Genomic DNA, 21,708 nt, shown 5'->3' with positions numbered 1-21,708 from the left:
GCACAACAGAAAAAAGAGAGATGCTTTTGTTTGGGCCAGCAGAGTTCCTAGTTTACTAGAAACATTGGACCGAATCTCTAGGTTCTGTTTTGAAGCCTAAACTCCGTCACGAAGAGCATGTTCTGCCAGACTCCTTTAAAAGCTGCAGCCGTGACTCAACCCAAGCCCACTCTCTGCTCTAAACATGATACTGAGCCCTGGTAGGAAATCATCAAAGCCCTTGCAGGCTGTGGAGCTAAACAGGAGCTTCCCTAAGGGCATTTTGAAAATCTGAGATCCTCCTCAAACAAACCAGAACAGCGCTAAATCATTGACACACACACACACAGCCAATAATAACGACCAGATTGCAAGATAATTGTTCCCCATAAGCAGTTTTAATGAGTGAAGACAGAGCTCCAGAACTCCACTGATTTGAATTTTTCATTATTGTTTGGCTTCCCTTGAAAATGCTCAAAGGAACCTCCAATTGCTTTTTCAAGGCATGGTAGCTTTCAGATCGACATTGCTTGGGGAAGCAATGGAGGAGGGAACAGGCTTCTTTTGCAACATGACGATGGCCCAAGGCTATGATGTGTGTCATGAGTCTCAAGGCATCACCTGGTGCAGGCATGGAATGCCAGGTAGAAATGGATGAGGAGGGGAAAGAGGAGGATGAAATGGGGGGAGAACAGTTCACAGAGCCCAGAAGAAGTGGGTACTTCCTAAACCCTCCTCCTTAGTCTATGAAAACCTGGAGAGCAGGGAGATAAGTGTTTACTTGGCACCAAGAGATATCAAAGAATGTATCTGGTGGACCTCACTGGGGAGAGCCTTCCACAGAGGGGGAGCCACAATTGAAAAGACCCTCTCTCTTGTCTCCAAGACCCCCTCAGTGGATGGGCTGGGGAAAGGTCTCCGAAGACCCAGGGTATGTTCACATTGAGAAGAATTCCAGGAGAGATTATGTTATCACAATCAAGGGAAACCCTTCTCAGTCTGCAGTTTGGAGGGCAGATGTAAGAAGACCAGGGGTTTTGGTGGTGCTCTCATACCAGCTATGCAATAGTTTTCAAGGGGCGTTTGCATGGCAACTGGCTAAGCCTTGTTTGTCTCTGCCTTTAAAGAGCATCATGCTTATCATTCCCTTATTTGGTGGTCATAGTCCCTGTCTTTGCTTGCTGTTTTTTGCTCCTTTGACTTGGTTGTTGTTGTTTAGTCGTTTAGTCGTGTCCGACTCTTCGTGACCCCATGGACCAGAGCACGCCAGGCACTCCTGTCTTCCACTGCCTCCCACAGTTTGGTCAGACTAGTACAACTTTGACTAGTACAACTGAATTTATTAATTTGGGTCACAGACCAGTTCCAGCTCACATACAATATCAGGGAAGTCACAAAACACGATAGGGATACATTTGAATTTGCAATTGGGTATAACAGGGACAATACAGATATAGCAGCAGTTAAAAATATATACGTTAAATCTTAATCACTAAAATGTAACCTAAAATTGTTATTTAAGGCCTTTGACTAGTACATTGGTACCTTGGGTTAAGAACTTAATTCGTTCCAGAGGTCCATTCTTAACCTGAAACTGTTCTTAACCTGAAGCACCACTTTAGCTAATGGGGCCTCCCGCTGCCGCTGCGCCACCAGAGGACATTTTCTGTTCTTACCCTGAAGCAAAGTTCTTAACCTGAAGCATTATTTCTGGGTTAGCGGAGTCTGTAACCTGAAGCGTCTGTAACCTGAGGTACCACTGTATTGTGCTTTATTCTGTTGGTCATTTTGTATTTGGGTTTTATGCTGGGTTTTATGCTGGTTTGGGTTTTCAACTTTCTGGGGTGGGTGAGTATTATGGCGAAAGGTTTCCTTTTTGTACAATGCCTTCAGAACTTGTTTAATGAGGAACTGAACAAATATACAGGTGAAACTCGAAAAATTAGAGTATCGTGGAAAGGTTCATTTCTTTCAGTAATTCAACTTAAAAGGTGAAACTAACATATGAGATAGACTCATGACACGCAAAGCGAGATATGTCAAGCCTTTATTTGTTATAATTGTGATGATTATGGTGTACAGCTGATGAGAACCCCAAATTAACAATTTCAACTTTGGGGTTTTCATCAGCTGTACGCCATAATCATCACAATTGTAACAAACAAAGGCTTGACATATCTCGCTTTGCATGTCATGAGTCTATCTCATATATTAAACTCCAGTAGCTAATGAAAACAATTGCTTACATAAATGGACTTTTTCACGATATTCTAATTTTTCGAGTTTCACCTGTAAGTACTGAAAAAAAGATTGGGGGGAAATGTGGGAGGGTCATTCATACACAATTAAGCCATTGAACACATTTGTGCGTTCAAGCCAATAATATTTGGACAACTGGGGAGCAGGCCTTGAACCCAACCTGCTGTACAAAATTCACCTTCAAGTTCTTGGAACGTGTTTGGTCTCTCTCACCCAGTGAAACCTTTTCCATCTTGATCTCGACGACTCACTCAAGAGATGGAATAGTGCCACTGTTCCTAGCTAAGAACTTAACCAAGGGAGCGTATGGGTTTGACTCCCACGGGAAATATGGCTCTGTTGAATTGCATCTCGTTGTTCCATTGCATCTGCGTGTTCTGCCACAGAGTTGCCAATCTCCTTTCCTAGAGAGAGAGAAGAGAGAGAAGCAATCTGTTTTATTAGTCTTATATATCAAAGATGGGGGATTTATTTTGACAACTTATGTGTTTAGTGTACCTCCTCCTCCTATGGCCTTGAGCACATGGTTAACTTCCAGATTGACTCTGCTTGCCAAACATGCTGCCGTCCTCTTGGACTTCCTGATCTGTAGCAAGCATTTGAGATGAGTTTCTGTTGTGGTTCTGAACAACTTTTAAGCATTTCCCAATCTGGTGCTCTCTGCATGCTTTGGGCTACACTGTCAGTCAGGATGGCCAATCATCAGGGACAATCAACCCACTCTCTCATCATTTAGAAAAAACTTCCTTCAATTGGCTCCCTGAAGGCTGCTGGTGTTCACTAGTTGTAACCAGCTGCTGGCTTGAAAGTATTGTTATAATTATTATTACCCACCCCTCACCGCAACGAGAATTCAAAATTATTGTTGCTGTTCAGTCGTTCAGTCGTGTCCGACTCTTCATGACCCCATGGACCAGAGCCCGCCAGGCACCCCTATCCTCCACTGCCTCCCGCAGTTTGGCCAAACTCATGCTATTCGCTTCGAGAACACTGTCCAACCATCTCATCCTCTGTCGTCCCCTTCTCCTTGTGCCCTCCATCTTCCCCAACATCAGGGTCTTTTCCAGGGAGTCTTCTCTTCTCATGAGGTGGTCAAAGTACTGGAGCCTCAACTTCAGGATCTGTCCTTCCAGTGAGCACTCAGGGCTGATTTCTTTAAGGATGGATAAGTTTGATCTTGTTGCAGTCCCTAGGACTCTCAAGAGTCTCCTCTAGCACCATAATTCAAAAGCATCAATTCTTTGGCGATCAGTCTTCTTTGTGGTCCAGCTCTCACTTCCATACATTACTACTGGGAAAACCATAGCTTTAACTATACGGACCTTTGTCGGCAAGGTGATGTCTCTGCTTTTTAAGATGCTGTCTAGGTTTTAATTAAAAATTAAAAAGAGTTAAAACAGAGTACAGTCGCAGGAATTGGGTGGTCACTGAAATCACACATCTCAGGTGTCAAAGAGGTGTGTCTTGAGCATTTGCCAAAAAGTTATATAGTGAAGAAATCAGAAACACCTTTGTGGGAAGGTTATTTCAGAACTTAGGGACTGCCACACGAAAAGCTGTCTTCTTGGCCAACACCACCGGAACTTTTGAGAGAAGTGGACCAAGAAAGAGGATTCCCTCTTCTGATCTTCACCCCTGGGAACCCCCTTGCCTTATTTTTGATTCCAAAAGTAATTCTAAAGGAATTCAGTGCACAATATTTCTCTCCCTTCGCTGCAGAAATCCGTGAAGCTTTCCGAGTGCTGGATCGCGATGGCAATGGCTTCATTTCCAAACAAGAGCTGGGGATGGCGATGCGCTCCTTGGGATACATGCCTAGCGAGGTGGAACTGGCAATTATCATGCAGCGCCTTGACATGGATGGTGAGTCCTCTTTGCTTTCATCATGGTTTTATGTTGGCGGGGGGTGGGGGTGGGACTGTGGTTCCTTTGCATTCTTCACATCATTTCTATGCAGAAAATCCCAGGTACCATCTTCTGGTGCAGATGAGAAAGACCACTGTTTGAAACCCTGGAGAGCTAGATGGTCCGAAGGTCTGGCTTGATCTAGGTTCTCCATAATTTGTGGAGAGGGTATCTGGTTGAAGGAATTCTGGGGTGGATAGCAAGGGAAGCAACTGGCTTTGTGGAAACCACCAAGGTTAGGAAATCCATGAGTGAAGTGAGATGAGAATTAGCATAACATGATTTTCTCCATGATGCTTATGTCTGTTCAAACTTCTAGAAACAATGCCTGAAGCTGCTCAAGCTTTTATCATGCATACAATGAAACTCTTCACATCTAGGATTAAACCACAGGTCAGCAAACTTTTTCAGCAGGGGGCCGGTCCACTGTCCCTCAAACCTTGGGGGGACGACGACTATATATATTTTTGGAGGGGGGGGGAAATGAACAAATTCCTATGCCCCACAAATAACCCAGAAATGCATTTTAAATAAAAGGGCACATTCTACTCATGTAAAAACATGCTGATTCCCGGACTGTCCGCGGACCAGATTTAGAAGGCGATTGGGCTGGATCTGGCCCCTGGTCCTTAGTTTGCCTACCCATGGATTAAACTATTGCTTCCAGTTGACTTAATTTGGTGTCCTTTCTATATAGTATATTTGTCCTCTAGTTTCTCTCTGCATATACCGTGTTCAGTATATGAAGCTGCATAAATGTTCACAGAGAACATATCCTCCATCTGCCCAAATTTTAGCAGTCCATTGAATACAGTGGAATACTCCCTGTGGCGATCACACAGGGTCCCCGGTCGTTTGACGGACTATTGATCCCTGTGCCACCACGCGCTTCGCTGCCACCAACCAGGATCCCCTCCCTGGTAATAACTTTCACAGTCAGGGTGCAATTTTAAACAAAATAATAAGTGTTTATTTAAAAACTTCAACAACTTAAGATAATGGTTACAACCCTGCCTACGCTCACCACTATACCTCTCCACCAACCCTCACAATCAACCACCACCCACCAACCAACTCCCTCGATCAACAGCTCTTCATCAACTCCCCTCAACTCCCCGCTCTCTAACTCTAACTGACTCCTTCAGCTGCCCCTAGCTCCTCCCCCCCCCTCTGTTTATTGGACAGCCTAGGGCCAGCCACTTAACCCCTTACTTACTTCTTCTATATGTATTCCCTAGAAAGGCAAACGCCACATACCTCCCCCCTTAAATAAGTTTGATTCAGGAGGGATAACTGCACAGAGTTATACTCCTGATCAAACTGCGGGACACATTAATTCAAACAAACATTTCCTATGTTTACTAACCTTAACTCCTCATCTTATACTGGCTTAATAATTGTTTTTTTCCCACATTATATACAATAGATCATGCAATATTAAACCTTTAGTTAACTGCAAGAAAATTTGTAACTGTCCATTTTAATCTTTGCCTTCGGGTCTTCGTAATAAGGCATCTGCAACGATGTCCAGGATCCTTTCACGCTCCTTATTGTCCTTAACCGCCACAAGAAGTGTCTTTCTCTGGGCACCAGTCTTTTCTCTGCCACACGTGATGGGATGCGAGTTGTCTTCCCCTGCCATATGACACAGTCCAACTGTGATCCCTGCAGTCGATGCGTCTGTAACGATTGTGGATTCCAATCTGTGTAGAGTCTTTGTTTCTCAGGGTCAAAAGCTCTCTTGGATCACCCTCTCTCTCCTTCAGGATCTCTGTTAAGTGTTGAAGCTCGATGCCTTGTACAAACGTGTCCAAGTCATCAAAAGCTGCATAAACACTGGTTGTCTGGCTTTTGAATTCATTGGGAACTGCTTTCAGAAGTTTGTGGATAGCTGCTTTTTCAGTCAGCTTGCTGAAGCTTTTTGGACAAACGGGTTTACTTAATGAAAGTAGACTAAAAGGCTCTGATTGCCTATTGCTGTTAGCAATTTCCCTTGCTGTCAGTCCATCTTTGGTCTGTATTGAATTATCAGTTCCCACTTCAAGCAATTTGAAGACGACTTTTTTATGTCTTTGATGTGGTGACCACGTTAATGCTGTGCAACCACGTTCATCTTGGGCATTTATTTGTGTTGCATGAGCAGCAGGGTACCCAACTTCCCACCACACAATCTCTAGTGTAGGAAACACTTTCACTTTCATAGAAAGTTGATGGGACACCCTGGCAACTATAACTTTCAGTATGTTTTTCTTTCTATATTTCCAACTGATGAATGTTTTATCATAACTTTGAATAGTTGTTCTAACTGATCTCACAGATAGGTCACTTTTTAAAACAACTCTGACTCCTCTTGAATGGACATAACCCATAAGCTCAGGGTCATATTTTTCACAAATCGCCACTGTGGTAATATGTGACCAGTCATAAGCTTTCCAGGCCTGCCCCCCAATGTCAAATATAAAGACCTTGTATTCTAAATATGGGGCTTCCTGTTCCTCATCCCACAGGATCCCAGAAATAAAACTGTTTACTAGATCCATGTTTACTTTATATGGGCGCTGACGTCCTGTCACGTCACTGCATGGAGCCCCTTGGAAAGGAACTTTTGCAATTGAACAAATACGGGCCTTAATTGAGCCTAGACAGGTATAATCATAGCCATACCATGGAACACCCATTACAATCTTCTTTGGATTAATGCCCATGTGAATGTATTTTTCATATTCCATTATGGTGTGGCTATACGGAGCATTGGCTCTGGCTATGCATTGCGACCACATCTGACTCTGTTCATCATACGGCATAACAAATATGAAATCACAAGACTTTGCAATCCCGGTGTCAGTGTGATGGACTACCCCTTTTGCTAGTCTTGGAGTATGACTGAAAATCGTTTTAAATTTTTGTAGGTTGTTTCTTATTTCTTCCTGCTGTGAATGGGTTAAGGTAGGGGCTAGCTTAACTCCTTTTATATTACATTCTTGCTCCCCTCTCCCTTCCCAGCATGGTATTTCTGCTTCTTCTGGGTCATCCCGGATAGCATAGAGAGCCCAGCTTTCGGTTCTCTGGTAAGGCTTAATCATGTTTACGTGAACTACCTTGCGCCCCTCATCCCCCTGCTGGATAAGGTAGTTTACATTATTTATTTTGGACACGATTTGGGATGGTTCCTCCCAGGCTAGTTGCATTTCATTCCCCTTTTTGGTTGCTCTAGGCAAGGGTTGTGCCAAGCCGAGTCCTAACCTCTGGGATGGTGTGGAGATTACAGGTAAAGGACACAGTTTTGCCTTGGTTTTGTCCTGACCTGATCCCTGCCTCTGGCAAATGTCACAGGCTTGGCAATACATTCTAATTTGCTTCCCCATGCCTGGCCAATAGAAATTTTGCGCCACTCTTCGTTTGGTCCGAGTTATCCCCATATGTGCCCCAAAAATACTATTATGGGCTTGCTTTATGATTTTTTCTCTATACATGTGAGGAACCACTAGTTGTCTGCGGTTTCCTCCTCCCCCTTTATAAGGTGTGCTAAGGGCTTCACGATATAACAGCCCCTCCTCTAAGCAGAACCTCTCTGGGCAATCAGGGGTTAATGGAACAGTAGATTTTGCTGCCTCAAAACAGCTGTTTAGTCCTATGTCATTCTTTTGTTCCTGAGAGAAATTAGTCTTTTGAGTAGTTTTAAAAGGTATTAGGAAGCCTGGCTCACTCAAAGTTTCAACTTGAGGACTCTGAGTCCTGCCCTCATTGGCAACTGTTTCGCTTCCCTCAGTATCAGTTGACAGTTGGCCCCCCTTGGAGCGGGTAATAACAAACGCACTCTGTACATGCTCCAGGAGATCCCAACCGATAAGCACCGCAGTGGGGATTTCCTCTGAAATGGCCACTTGCCACTTTCCACTCCAGTCATGTAACTTAATGTTTACCTCAGCCATTTGGAGTCTAACTGGCTCTTTGGCGATTCCTTTTAATCCTATAGTTTTTCCTGGAATTACTCTCTCGGGATTGATTATCTCAGGATGAACAATTGTGATTTGGGATCCGGTATCTTTTAACCCTAAATATTTTTTGTTTTCAATCCAAATATTTTCTCCTGACTTTCTCAAGAGCAAATCATTCTGTTTAATCAAGTAGCAGTGTATTACTGAGGCCTCAGGAATCTCCTCTGTCTCAGGCCTAGCTAGAGCTTCGGTTTCCGTGGCAACCTGCTTAGCCTCACCCTGCCCTACTGAGTGGATACAATAAGAGTGTTTTTGAGTGTTTGTGCTCCCAGATTTAACTTGTTCACCAGTCTTACATTCAAAGCTTCTGTGGCCCAGTTTATTGCACGACCAGCACCTCATATCTCTTCCCCCAGTATAATTAGATTTATTTTCTTTTACCTCAGAGGTATGGGTGTTAGTTTGGCCCACGTCACTTGGGCTTTTTGACTGTGGTATGTTTCCCTTTTTCATTGCCGGAGAAGAGCTTCCTTTAGCATATTGAAATTGGTTTCTGGGGTTCCCCCACAATTTCCCGCCAAATTTTGGACTATCAAATCCATGGTCCCTAATTTCATTAATTTGGTCAGCTAGGGTTGCTGCCTCCTGGATGGTTTTAGGACTTCTTTCCTTTACAAGATATTTCAGCTCCCCAGTTATGGTGGCATAAAATTGCTCCAACGCAATAACCTCTCTGATTTTTTGAATTGAATCCGCACCCTCCTGCTCTAACCATTTTTTGAGGTAATTTGTAATTTTTGCCCCCAACTGAGCATACGTTTCTTCTCTCAACTTTGTCACACTCCTGAATTTTTTTCTTAGTTGTTCTGAGGTAATTCCAAACCTCGTATAAATTAATTGTTTAAACAAATCAAAGTCTGTTGACTGTTCTTCTGTCATTTGGGCGTATATTTCTGCCAATACCCCACTAATTCTAGCCCTTAAGATCACCATTTTCTCCTCATCCTTCACTTGGAAATCTTTACAGGCTCTCTCAAATGATATCAGAAAAGCCTCTGGGCTATCTTTCTCCTTGAACTCAGGGAATCGCTTTAAATCTACCTTCCCTGTTGTTTGACTACTGGCGTTATTACTATTGTTTTGATTCTCCATTGCTGCTAATTCTAGTTTCTTCATTTCCAACTGAAATTGCATTCTTTCGCTCTCACTTTCCCTCTCAGCTCGAATTCTTTCGCTCTCACTTTCCCTCTCAGCTCGAATTCTTTCTTTTTCTAATTCTAATTTATATTGTTGTTCTAGTTTCCACTTTTCTAACTCTATAGAAACTTGTGGCTCTCTCGCCTCAGGTAAAATATTAGTGGCATCTTCTAAGCTCTGCTCTTCCCTCAGAGGATTCCCATTTTCCTCCCCTTCAGAGCTATCTTGAACTGGTTCCCTCACAGGGTTCTTTGTCTTTTTAGGTGGCATATTGTGTGATTGAGAATTGACAGTTAAATTAACAAAATAAGAGAAATCTCCTCTCAGCACTGTTCCCCCTGGCTAGGTTTCTCCAGACTCGGGTCTCAAAGTTCTGCTATGGGTCTTCTCTCTACCCGTTAAGCTTACTTCCTCGGACCCCAAGTCAAAACCCCCTGCCAGAACAGATTTGTGAGCTCTCTTTTCTCCTTTTGTTATCTTAGCCTTGCAGCGTCCTTGGGTACCCACAACTACACCCCCGGGCTAGGTTATCACTTCACAGATTTACCCTTCCCCTTCCAGGTGTATTGTTTAACCCCAGCTGCTTCTGCCAATTTTGTGGTGAACAGGCACAACGATTTCAATATCCCTCCACGGGCTTATTGATGTCTCCTGCCGGCGTATTGATCTTATCCCGCCGCTGCCACCAGTTTTGTGGCGATCACACAGGGTCCCCGGTCGTTTGACGGACTATTGATCCCTGTGCCACCACGCGCTTCGCTGCCACCAACCAGGATCCCCTCCCTGGTAATAACTTTCACAGTCAGGGTGCAATTTTAAACAAAATAATAAGTGTTTATTTAAAAACTTCAACAACTTAAGATAATGGTTACAACCCTGCCTACGCTCACCACTATACCTCTCCACCAACCCTCACAATCAACCACCACCCACCAACCAACTCCCTCGATCAACAGCTCTTCATCAACTCCCCTCAACTCCCCGCTCTCTAACTCTAACTGACTCCTTCAGCTGCCCCTAGCTCCTCCCCCCCCCTCTGTTTATTGGACAGCCTAGGGCCAGCCACTTAACCCCTTACTTACTTCTTCTATATGTATTCCCTAGAAAGGCAAACGCCACACTCCCCTAATATCACGTGTGTGTAGAAGCAAAGTAAAGGAAATGCTGAGAGCAGTGGTGGCTGGTGCCCATTAGAAATGGTTGGGCAGAAGACAGAGCGGCCAACGATAGGTGGAACCAGAGCCAGTGACAGGTGGAGAGAACCAATGATGGGCAGAGCCAAATCATTCTAGTTCCAACCCCCCATCCTCCTCCCTGTTGAGTTCTACCAGGGGCAGCACTGAGACTAAGGAGGAACGAGTAGACAGCCAGGACCACCCCCAGATGGGTTATAAAGTAAGGACAGGGCCGGCGCATCCATTAAGGCAACTAGGCAATTGCCTAGGGTGCCAAAATGGAGGGGGCGCTAGCCAGGCTTGGGCGCGGGGGGGGGGGGCTAGTAGCAGCTTCTCCACTGTAATGGAGAGGTGCTGCTTGCCCCCTACACCACCCCCCAGCTCCTGCTAAAGCAGGCTTTGGTGGGGGGCGGGCGGCGGGACGGGCGAGCAGCAGCTTCTCCGCTACAGTGGAGAAACTGCTGCTTGCCTCTCCACCACCCCCCACCTCCCGCTAAAGGAGGCTTTGGTGGCGGGCGGGCGGCAGGGGGTGCCAGAAGGTGGTCTCGCATAGGGCGCAAGAAACACTAGCACCGGTCCTGAGTAAGAAGGCAGGCAGGTGGGCTTGGATGAAAGATGACTGAAGTTGGTGGGACAGCTCCCCATTTGCCTTTATGAACCAGCCTCCACTGGCTGAGAAATCTCTGACCAGTTATTTCACTTCTTTCATTTTCTTGCTTAGTCTATGTAGCTGTGGAGGTCTCAGTCTATCGTGGGAGCTAGGCCGGTGAAGGAGGAACGGAATGAGTTATCATAAATTAATTACACTCTGAGGAGATCCATTGGAATAATTGGACCTAAGTTAGTCTTGTCCATTAATTTCAATAGGTCACCTCTTGAGTAGGAATAACATTGATAAGGGGGGGGGAAGCATTGGGTTGCAGCCATTTTTTCAACCTAAATTTTGCTAAATAGTGGTAATTATAGGATCTTTTGATTATGAGTGCCACGATATATTGGTGCATTTATTTCCCACTGAATTGGTGCCGGGGGGGGGGGGGGGCGGGCAGGGGGCAGGAGCAGGAATTGAGACCAAAGCTGCTATTCTCTATTGCAAAACATTCGCGTCTATCCATTCGGCAAACAGGAAAAGCTAATGGGAGTGCAGAGGGCTGGATGCATGCTGTAGGTGACAAACGTACCAATCCATGCTGATTACTCTGTGCTCATTTCCAAGTACAACTCATTCGTTTTTTGACAAACAGTTTCCACTGGCCTCAGGTGTTGCTTGGTAGGTTCATACATCTGCTTAGCTATGGTGCTTCAGGTTTTGTAATGGAATTGGAAGTTTCATAACAGAATTGCCTTTCATCTCCCTTTGGTTCTGCAGTATGATGTATGAGCTCTCCTTCAGGTTGGGTTAGATGACTGGGACTAATTTTATATTAACTGTACTGACTATTCTGCCACATCCAGGCTCAAATCAAGGTGCTGGTTTCACTTGTTCATTGGTGTATATGTCATCCTTCAGCCATCTGTTTCCCAGGAAGGTTTGCAAGAAGATAATTTCCATTTCTTTCTTTAACATGTTTATTACCTGCCCTTCTCCATGCAGTCCTGAGATGGGGCACATACAGAATCAACATAACAGATAAAAATTCAAAACTGAACAACCATCAGACATAATAGATCTGCTGAGGGGAGGGTCATTTTTTTTAAAAAAAAAAAATCTTCCTTTCATTTTCCACCATCAAAGGCCTGAGCAAAAATTATAGCAGTTGACCCAGCAACTGGAGGCTTGCAATGTCTTGAGACAGGTAACCTTGAAGAAGGCAGCATTCAGCAAACTAGAAGCCATCGCAGGCAATGTCACCTCAATCAAAATTGCCCCTTGCACATCACAGGGCAGTGGGACTGCTAACAGGATCTCCCTTGCAGATCTTTACATCTGAACAGCTCTGTGTGGGTGGAGCTGCTCCTTCAGATATCTGGAGCACAAGTCATTCAATTCATGCATCCGACCATCTCTTTGTGACCAGTACTCAAAAATAAACGTTGTCCAAATTTTTAAAACCATAACAAACAAAATAGAGCACCATGAGAAACTGATTGCTGCTAACTGCCTTTTGCTATAGAAACACCAGGTATAGATGGCAAAACATATATTTCATTCAGATATTATCCTCATACTCCTCAAAAGGCAAAACAGAATAAACACCACTTCCATGAGACGTAATGTATAACGACGTTGGGTTTGTATTCTAATGTGGTTAATCATTAATTATGAGAAGCAGATGTTGCAGACATGCAGCTGAAAAAAAGCTGTCCACTGAGTCCACCAGGAATTTAAAGTGAAAATCCATACTGCCTCCTGTTTGCATAATATTGTATAATATCACAGAGACATATGGACCTGTTCTATAGTCTAAAAAAGAAGGATGTTACTCAGAAGGGTGTTTACATTCTACAAATGTAAAATCAATGTAGCTTCTGAAGTGTTAGCAGGAAACAGCACATTCCTCTCCGTCAGTTTCCAGCAACTAAAATATCAGAAGCATGTCGCCTCTGACAGTGGAGGGTGAACATAGCCATCAAAGCTAGTAGCTGTTGATGACCTTTATCTTCCACGATGCAGAAAAAACTGGGCCAATCCTTGCTCTAGGGCAGGATTTCCCAAACTTGGGTCTCCAGCTGTTTTTGGACTACAACTCCCATCATCCCTAGCTAGCAGGACCAGTGGTCAGGGATGATGGGAATTGTGGTCCAAAAGCAGCTGGAGACTCAAGTTTGGGAAACAGTGCTCTAGCCCACACATGGAGGGTGGGAAGGCGTCCTTTGAAAAATAAAGCCGCCGCCCCCCTGAAACAAATGCACAAATAAGGAACCGGGAAGTAATTGTTCAGGTTGCAAATTGATTTGGTGTGCGTCGGCATCCACCTTAATTCATTTAACTTTATTTGTGGCATATCACTCACATTCTCTTTCTATCATTGCATTTTCAAGTGATCTGCCACTGTGTAAATTGTCTTTTACTGCGTTGTCACTTTACGTGACACACAGTTGCTGGTAATCCAAAGTGTCAGGTGACAGATAGAATCTGACTTGATGTCCCTGTGCAGAAAGGAGGAAGGTTGTCCTCCCTATCTTTCTGAAAGAGATGCTTTGAAAGATAGGAGGCTCTGCCTTTCTGCAGACCAGGTCACAAATAAAACCCAGTTGAGAGCTTAGTTTTTGCTCATTATAATTGAAAGGCAGGGCATAGCTTTTGGAACAAGGGTGGGCAACATTTCTGCATCCCCTGGAGGGCCTAGAAGTGTCCTCCCTCCACTGTGTCTGTGATTGTTGTTTTTCATGTAGAAATGTTCAGTCATGTGAGCCCTCCCCTAGAATCTGAAGCAGAGGTGAGGAACCTGGCCTACAAAGCCATTTGGGGAATCCATGCCCACCCAACCTTTTCAGTTCCAAAACTGGGGTGCACTCCTGGGCAAGTCCAGGGCCGGATTTAGCTTGATGAGGCCTTAAGCTACTGGAGGTAATGGGGCCCTTTATATGTCCAACTGTCCTTTGTTAACAACAAATTGCCACTGTTTTTTGTGTTGAATATATACTATATGGTAATTTATGGACCTAATAGGTCCATACACAGCACAAAACACTGTTGCTGTAGGCTATGTAGGTTTTATTTTATTTGTTTTTTATCTTATATTTGGAAATGTATATCCAGTTTTTCCCCCCTTTAAATATTTTGGGGGACCCCAAGAGAGTGGGGCCCTAAACTATAGCTTGTTTAGCTTATACGTAAATCCGGCACTGGGCAAGTCACATGACCTGCACCACAATATTACCCTGAAAGAGCGCTGGGGGGGGGGGGAGAACACGGCGCGAGTGCATGTGAGAGCACAGCACCCAAAATGGCTGCTGCCATCTTGCGTGAAAAAAAATGTGGTAGTCCCACTTTTTCTGGGATACTTGGTGGGTGTGCAACTGGTGTCATGCACGACAAAGTCTAATAGTGAAGGGAAACGGGTGGTACCACCTCAGCTGTCATCCCTGTGACAACTTGACAGGTGGCTTGTTCTGCACACCTGTCCAAGTTGGACCATGGGGTAGGGGGGTGGGGAGGCCATTTAAATATTTAGTTGCTGCAGCCAAAAAAATCCCTCAGCCTGGTCTTACATAAAGTGACTAACTATGTAGTATAGTGGTACCTCGGGTTAAGAACTTAATTCATTCCGGAGGTCTGCTCTTAACCTGAAACTGTTCTTAACCTGAGGTACCACTTTAGCTAATGGGGCCTTCCACTGCCGCCACGTGATTTCTGTTCTCATCCTGAAGTAAAGTTCTTAACCTGAGGTACTATTTCGGGTTAGCGGAGTCTGTAACCTGAGGCGTCTGTAACCTGAAGCGTCTGTAACCCGAGTACGACTGTAATGGGTAACGGTTATTATGGGATACAGTTATTATGGGATGCAGCCAAGACTCGACCCTTCGTTTACCTAGGCAGTTGTGTGTGGCCCTATTTATCATTTAAAAAATAATAATAATAATAATCTCTTTTTGCTGGGTCTTCAAAAGTGAGTCACCCTACCTTATATTAATAATGTAATAAGGTGGAAAAGAGGACCTCTTTAACAAGTTGAAATTATTTTCCCCTCACCACTAGTAAAGTAAAAAGAATTCACCAACACAGATAGAACTATGCCTAATAAAGCTTGCACCGGAACAGTCATAAACACGTGACTTGCATAAACTACTATACAGGTCCAAGTTGTTGTAACACTCCTTGGGTTTTAGAACTATCCCAATTATGTACATAATATCCACTCCACAACACTTTACTCTGTGAAGTGTATCCTTCTGTCGGAACCTAGTTTGGACAAGACTGTGATTTTGCTTTCCTTCAGCAACAATAACCCCCATAACGACATGTTATGTAATAGCTGAAAACACTGCAAACAGCTGCGGAGCTCATTTGCAACCTTTGCCGCCTGTTACACGATTTTGTGGCGTATTGAATCGCTTACAGTTTATGGGTTGTGTGTGGTCCAAACTCCTTAATGCCCTGCTGCTCCTCGTGGCATTTTGATCTGCCGCTCACCACACAGAACCAAGACGGGGTGTGTGGGTGGGTGTGCATGCACTGGCCAAAGTTGGCATTGCTAGTTGATTTTATTAACTTGCCTTCCACCAAGTGTATGACGGAAACTAAAATTAGATGAAAATGAACTCCTTTGCAAGTCTATAATGCTACTTTTCTCTCTCTCTCTCTCTGGAAACATATTGAGATGGTTATTTAAACAGTTGATCTCAACTGATGTTAGCTTTGCAGCTATAGCAGACCAGGGGCTGCCCCACTCTGTTTGCCAAGACCTTGTTGTTCCCACCCACCCACATCAATTTCCTGGATTAATGCATTGATCCTTCCTGCTCCCACTCCGTGCAACTACCAACCTCACTATTAAATTTCCCCATCCCATTTCTGATGTACTTTTGCTCTTCCATTCTGCAACCTTCCTTTGAACCCCCTTTCACCTTCACTCCCATGCCCATGGTTTCCCCTTCCTTTTTGACCCCCCTCTGCAAACAAACCATTATAACCCCCTACATTTTCCTGCTCCCTCGCATTTCGGTTTAATACAAGCTTAGATAAAGCAGGGGTGGAGGGAGGTACACCGGAAGGTGTCAGTTTAAAACAAAGTTTGGTATACTGAGAAGGGAGTTGGGGGATGTCCTATTATATCAGCTTTTTGGCGTTAGCTTCTGCGTAGGGTTGCCATGCTTTGAAGAACCAAAAAAAAAAAAGAGAGAGAGAGAGAGAGAGAGGACACATTTGCCAACTTCTGCTTTTCACTATGGATCGCTATGACTACCCATGAAAGAGAGGACGCATCCTGGAAAAAGAGGACACATGGCAACCCTATGTGGTCCCCCCGATCAGTGTCCCTCCATCTCAAACCTCTGTCATTATTTGGAGCACATTTTTTTTAATCTCTGTGTTCTTCCATGGGTTGTTAAGAGCTACAATTTTTAAACCACTCTGGGAATTGTAGCTCTGTGAGGGGACTGGGGGGAGGGGCGGGAATCTACTGTTCCCTGGATTGTTTGAAGCCATGATCGTTGTGGTGGTATAAGAGTGCTTTAAATGTAAGGTGTGGATGTGGCCTCAGGTAGGCTTTTGGCCCTTCTACTGTATTAGAATCATAGAATTTGTCGAGCTGGAAGGGACCACTTATGACCTCCAGGCCAACCCCCTGTAATACAGAAATCTTTCACCCAATATGGTGCTGGAACCAATGACCCTGAGATCAAGAGTCCCATGCCCTGCCAAGCAAGCTATCCCAGTAGTCCGAAGAGTTTTCACCACTTCTTATTTTTAATACATTTTTAAACTGGCTGTTGATTATTGCTGCATTGCTTTATTCATCCCCCCCCCCCCGATTAGCTTTACCTGCTGTCTGCTTTTAATTTGTATATATCGTGTTTGGGTTTCATATGATGATTTATCATTAATTTACTGTATCTACAAACTGACATTCTTGGAGCAGCTTACAATATATTTCAATTTCGGATGCAACAAAATAGATGAGAGTGTGATGAATGGAGCATATGCACCTGAAGTCCCGTCCCCACCCCCCTTAGGTGTTCCATATACTAACTCCACTTCTGAATCTTGGGGGCCAAGGCAGGCAGGGGCGTAGCAAGGGGGTGGGGGGCGGCCGCCCCGGGTTCCAGGGGAGGGGGGTGACACTTTGGCTGGCCCACCTCCACCCCGCCCCGCCGGGCGGACCCCCAAACGGGGGCATGCCACCTTTCCCCCCTTCCAGCGGCTATTTTTCAGTGCGAGGGGTGGGCCAGCGAGGAGGGGGCGTCACGCTTGTCACTGCCATGATGCCTGCCCCTCGCACAGAAAAAAAGCCGCTGGAAGGGGGAAAGGGGGAGGCAAAGCAGGCATTTGAACGCACCTGCTCTGCTCCCTTCCCCCCCAGCGGTTTTTTTCAGCGGGGGGGGGGGTGGGTCAGCGAGGAGGGGCGTCATGCCAGGGACAAGCGTGATGCCCCCTCCTTGCTGGTCCGCCCCTCGGGCCGAAAAAAAGCCGTGGAAAGGGGGAATTTCCCCCTTTCAGCGGCATCCACGTGCAGCGCAGAGCTTGCTACACCCCTGAAGGCAGGCCTCTAAGGAAACAGCAGCTATAGAAAGCCAATGTTGGCCTCTCACATAGTGGGCCTTCTTCAGCAAACCCTCCAAGTGTCCCTATTTTTCTAGGGACAGTCTTGGATTTACAGAAGCCATCCTGGATTCTGATTTGATCCCGGAATCTCCCACTTTTCCTTGGAACATTCCTATTTTATCAGATAAATATGAAGGGTATGTGACCCCCTAGCCAAGGAGATAAATACCATATTTTTCCATGTGTAAGTCAATGTTTTTCCTTTTAAAAATTAGGCAAGAAATGGGGGGGTTGTCTTATACAGGGATAGTGAATGCAGAGGGGGGCAGTTGGGCAGTCGGGTGATTGGCAGCGGCAAACAGACGGGCAGGTGAGCAATTGGTGGTGGCAACCTCCCCCCAAAAAAAGAAACTCAAGTGTGATCTCCCCCCCCAAAAAAAAAAACAACAACACAGCAACTCAATAAATATTGATTTCTTTAATTTGGGGTCTAAAAAAATAGGAGTCATCTTATACATGGTGGTGTCTTATACACTGAAAAATACGCCAACTTGAAGGCAGCTGTCAGCAGAGGAGGAATGGTGAAGACCATCTCCCCAGCCTGGCTCTTCTAGAGAATAGGAAGGAAGTTTTTTAATGTTTAATGTTTTTATATATGTTGGAAGCTGCCCAGAGTGGCTGGGTATGTCTTCAGCTGTGGCCATAGGTGAACTGGAGAACTTGCTCCCACAAGTGACAGTGATGGCCACCACTCTGGATGGCTTTAAAAGAAGATTAGACCAATACATGGATGAGAGGACTATCAATGGCTACTAGTCACAAATGGTCATGCTCTACTGCCACAGTTGGAGCAGCAGTACTTATGGATATCAGTTGCTGGAGACCACAGGAGGGGAGGGTCTTCTTGTGTAGGAATCCGACTTACTGGTTTCCCACTGACGTCTGGTTGGCCACTGTGAAAACAGGATGCCGGTTTAGATAGACCATTGCCTGATCCAGCGGGCTCTTCTGATGTTCACATGTGGCTGATATCTGTGACGATCTTGGCTCCTAGTGACAGATACAAAAAACTACTAGGGAAGCAAACCACCACCAGACCTCATATGTTCTCCTGCCATCATTTTCTTACTAATTCTTTCCCCCTGTTCTTAGTTCATATCTGCACCATTACTTTCTCCCAAATATTCTGGGAAACGCAGTTTGTCCCAATAGAGCTAACTATTCCCAACACTCTTAAAACAAGTACAGTTCCCAGGAGTCTTTGTGGGGCAGCCATCTGCTTTAGAACAAGCTGGGAAAGCTCAGTTGGAAGAGCATGAAACCCTTAATCTCAGGGTTGTGGGTTCGAGCCCCTTGTTGGGCAAACGATTCCGTCATGGGGGGGGTTAACCTTTGTGGTCACTTCCAACTCTACAATTCTGTGCTTCTAAGTATGGTGTGGGTAGGATCTTAGCTCCCCTGGCTGCAATTTGCAGAAAGACGTGTTATAAATTTGAGCCACAAATTAATAAAATGTTAATAAAAATGTTAATAAAAAAACTTGTTGTTGTCTTCCTTTCTTTCCAGGGGATGGCCAAGTTGATTTTGATGAATTCATGACAATCCTTGGACCAAAACTGGTGTCATCAGAAGGACGGGATGGTTTTATGGGGAACACAATTGACAGCATATTCTGGCAGGTTGGTGGCAAAGTTGTGCTCAAAGTGAGAAGATGCGAGCATTTCTGAGAAGTTATCTTTCTTTTCCTGATCCCCATTTCCAAATGTGTTTTTGTTACATGTTGGATCACATTCTAGTGGAAGGATGTTGAAAGTGAGAGCTGTTTTTTCAGCAGCGAGGGGCTGTAGGCTGCTGCTGGATGCAGCAGGGAACTCTCAAACAAATGCTGGGGAATTTTATGAAAAGGGCAATGAAGATTTTGAGTGGAGTTAAATTCAGGCTCGTCTGTGCTAACTTCCTTGTGGTGCTGTTTGTCTTCATAGGTGTCTAGGGGGAAACCCCTGAGATGACTTCAAGTGGTAGATATTAGGGGTGGAATCCAACATAGCCCTAAGGCTGCATTCACATAGCAGTTTATTCTGTTTCTCTATATGCCAGGCAAAACATGTCTTTTTTCATTAGGTCTTTGGCTTTTAATTAACTCTAGCCTCGGGTGGCTGAGATGTTCTAACCCTACTTTTTAAAAATAGGATTGTCTTTTAGATTTGCATTTTTTAAATGCTGGTTTTCATGTATGAATGTTTATATATTGTAAGTCACTTTAAGTTTTTTGGTAAAAACACTGCCAATAAGTTTAATAAATAGTAACAAGCAATGTCAGAGAGTAAGTAAACATACATACCCTTTTAAAGCTTGACAGATGCCCTACAGCAATATCTAAACTGTTCATTTTCCAACATACAATGGAACCTCGGTTGACGAACGTAATCCGTTCCGGAAGACCAGTTGACTTCTGAAACGTTTGGCAACCGAGGCGCAATGGGCGGTCGGCAAAGTCCATTGAGAAGATAGAGAACCACGGTTCATAAGCCGTTCGACTTCCAAGGCACATTTGAAAACGGAAGCATTCACTTCCAGGTTTTTGGCATTCGGTTCTGAATCATTCGGTTTCCGAGATGCTCAAAAACCAAGGTTCCACTGTACGAGAAGATGTTGAGCTTCTGCAGCCATGAGCTCTCTGTGACAGTGCTGCTAAAATGCCTGCTCTTAGTTGGTCCACTGTCAAATAGCTCTTACCTTCATGAAGTTCTTCCCAATTTTTAACTGGAATCTCCTTTCTTTTCAGCAATAAAACTGCTAGCAGATTTGCAAAGCTAAGCAGGGTCCATCCGGTATGATTTCAAATGGAGTAGGGGGGGGCACCTGCGTGTTGAGAGTCCTGCATTGTCCCTTCCAACTCTACAGTTCTACGATTCTAAGGAACGCAGGTGGCACTGGTCTAAACCACTGAGCCTCTTGGGCTTGCCAATCGGAAGGTCGGCGGTTCGAATCCCCACAATGGAGTGAGCTCCCGTTTCTCTGTCCCAGCTCCTGCCTACCTAGCAGTTCAAAAGCAAGCCAGTGCAAGTAGATAAATGGTACTGCTGTGGCAGGAAGGTAAACGGTGTCCGTGTGATCTGGTTTCTGCCACGGTGTCCCGTTGCGCCAGAAGTCATGCTGGCTACATGACCCTGAAAGCTGCCTATGGAAAAACATCAGCTCCCTTGGCCTGAAAGCGACATGAGCGCCACAACCCCATAGTCACCTTTGACTGGATTTAACCATCTAGGGGTCCTTTACCTTTACCTTCTACAATTCTATGAATCCATTGGTTTGGGTCCTCCCCTCTGGAGCAGCAGAAAACAGGCCTGCTCCATCTTCCATGTGACAGCCCTTCAGATATTTGAAGAAGGCTATCAAATCACACAAAAACCCCAGTCTTCTCCATGCTAAACATCCCCAGCTCCTTCCATCATTTCTTATATGGTTTAGTTTCCAGCTTTGATCCATGATTAGATCTTACCAATATCGCCAAGATCTGTATCAGCACCGTGCAGAAGAGTGAGGTTGGCAAGCAGCTCTCTGTTGTTCCTCTTCATTAGTAAAATTGAAGCCTGTTAGTGCGCACAAGTGCATTAGCGGGGGACTGCATTGCAAAATAACGCACATAAAGTGCTGCCCTGGTCTGGTAATTGTCACCTTGGGATAAAGCCCAGTTGAGTAGCTGTTACAATTAGATTTGTCACCTTACCAAATAAAATGTAATTGCAAGAGCCCAGCGGCTAGGCTTTCCTGTACAAGACTGAATTGCATGGAGAGGAAAATCCTGTTAGTGGGGAGAGTTCTGAGGTCCTGTGGCTTCTAGCCATGAGGCTATGCTCTTCCTCCACACTTGGAGGCAGCAAAGTTTCTGGGTACCACTTTCTGGAAAATGCAGGAGGGGTGATTGTTCTAGTGCCTGGGCCATTGGCCTAATCCAGCCGGCTCTCCTTGTGTTCTTATAACATACTGGTCAGGATGCTAAACAGGAACCCTGTTATCTCTTTGCAAGAAGGTACACCAGGCTCCATCGGATATCGCTAGGCCCAAGGCTACCCAGCAGCTAAACTATGGAATTGAAATATACTTG

At 44.9% G+C, this 21,708-nt stretch overlaps 1 protein-coding gene across 1 annotated transcript in view; it reads left to right on the top strand.

The window, feature by feature from the left end:
* CALN1 (calneuron 1) overlaps positions 1–21,708 on the top strand; it is a 142,446-nt gene that overhangs the window by 105,084 nt on the left and 15,654 nt on the right. The window contains 2 exon segments of the mRNA XM_033172231.1: positions 3,958–4,101; positions 19,167–19,279. Coding sequence (XP_033028122.1) covers positions 3,958–4,101; positions 19,167–19,279 — 257 coding nt within the window.

The sequence above is a fragment of the Lacerta agilis genome, chromosome 15, assembly GCF_009819535.1.
Source record: "Lacerta agilis isolate rLacAgi1 chromosome 15, rLacAgi1.pri, whole genome shotgun sequence".
Lineage (NCBI taxonomy): Eukaryota > Metazoa > Chordata > Lepidosauria > Squamata > Lacertidae > Lacerta > Lacerta agilis.
This window is presented reverse-complemented; position numbering and strand designations above follow the sequence as displayed.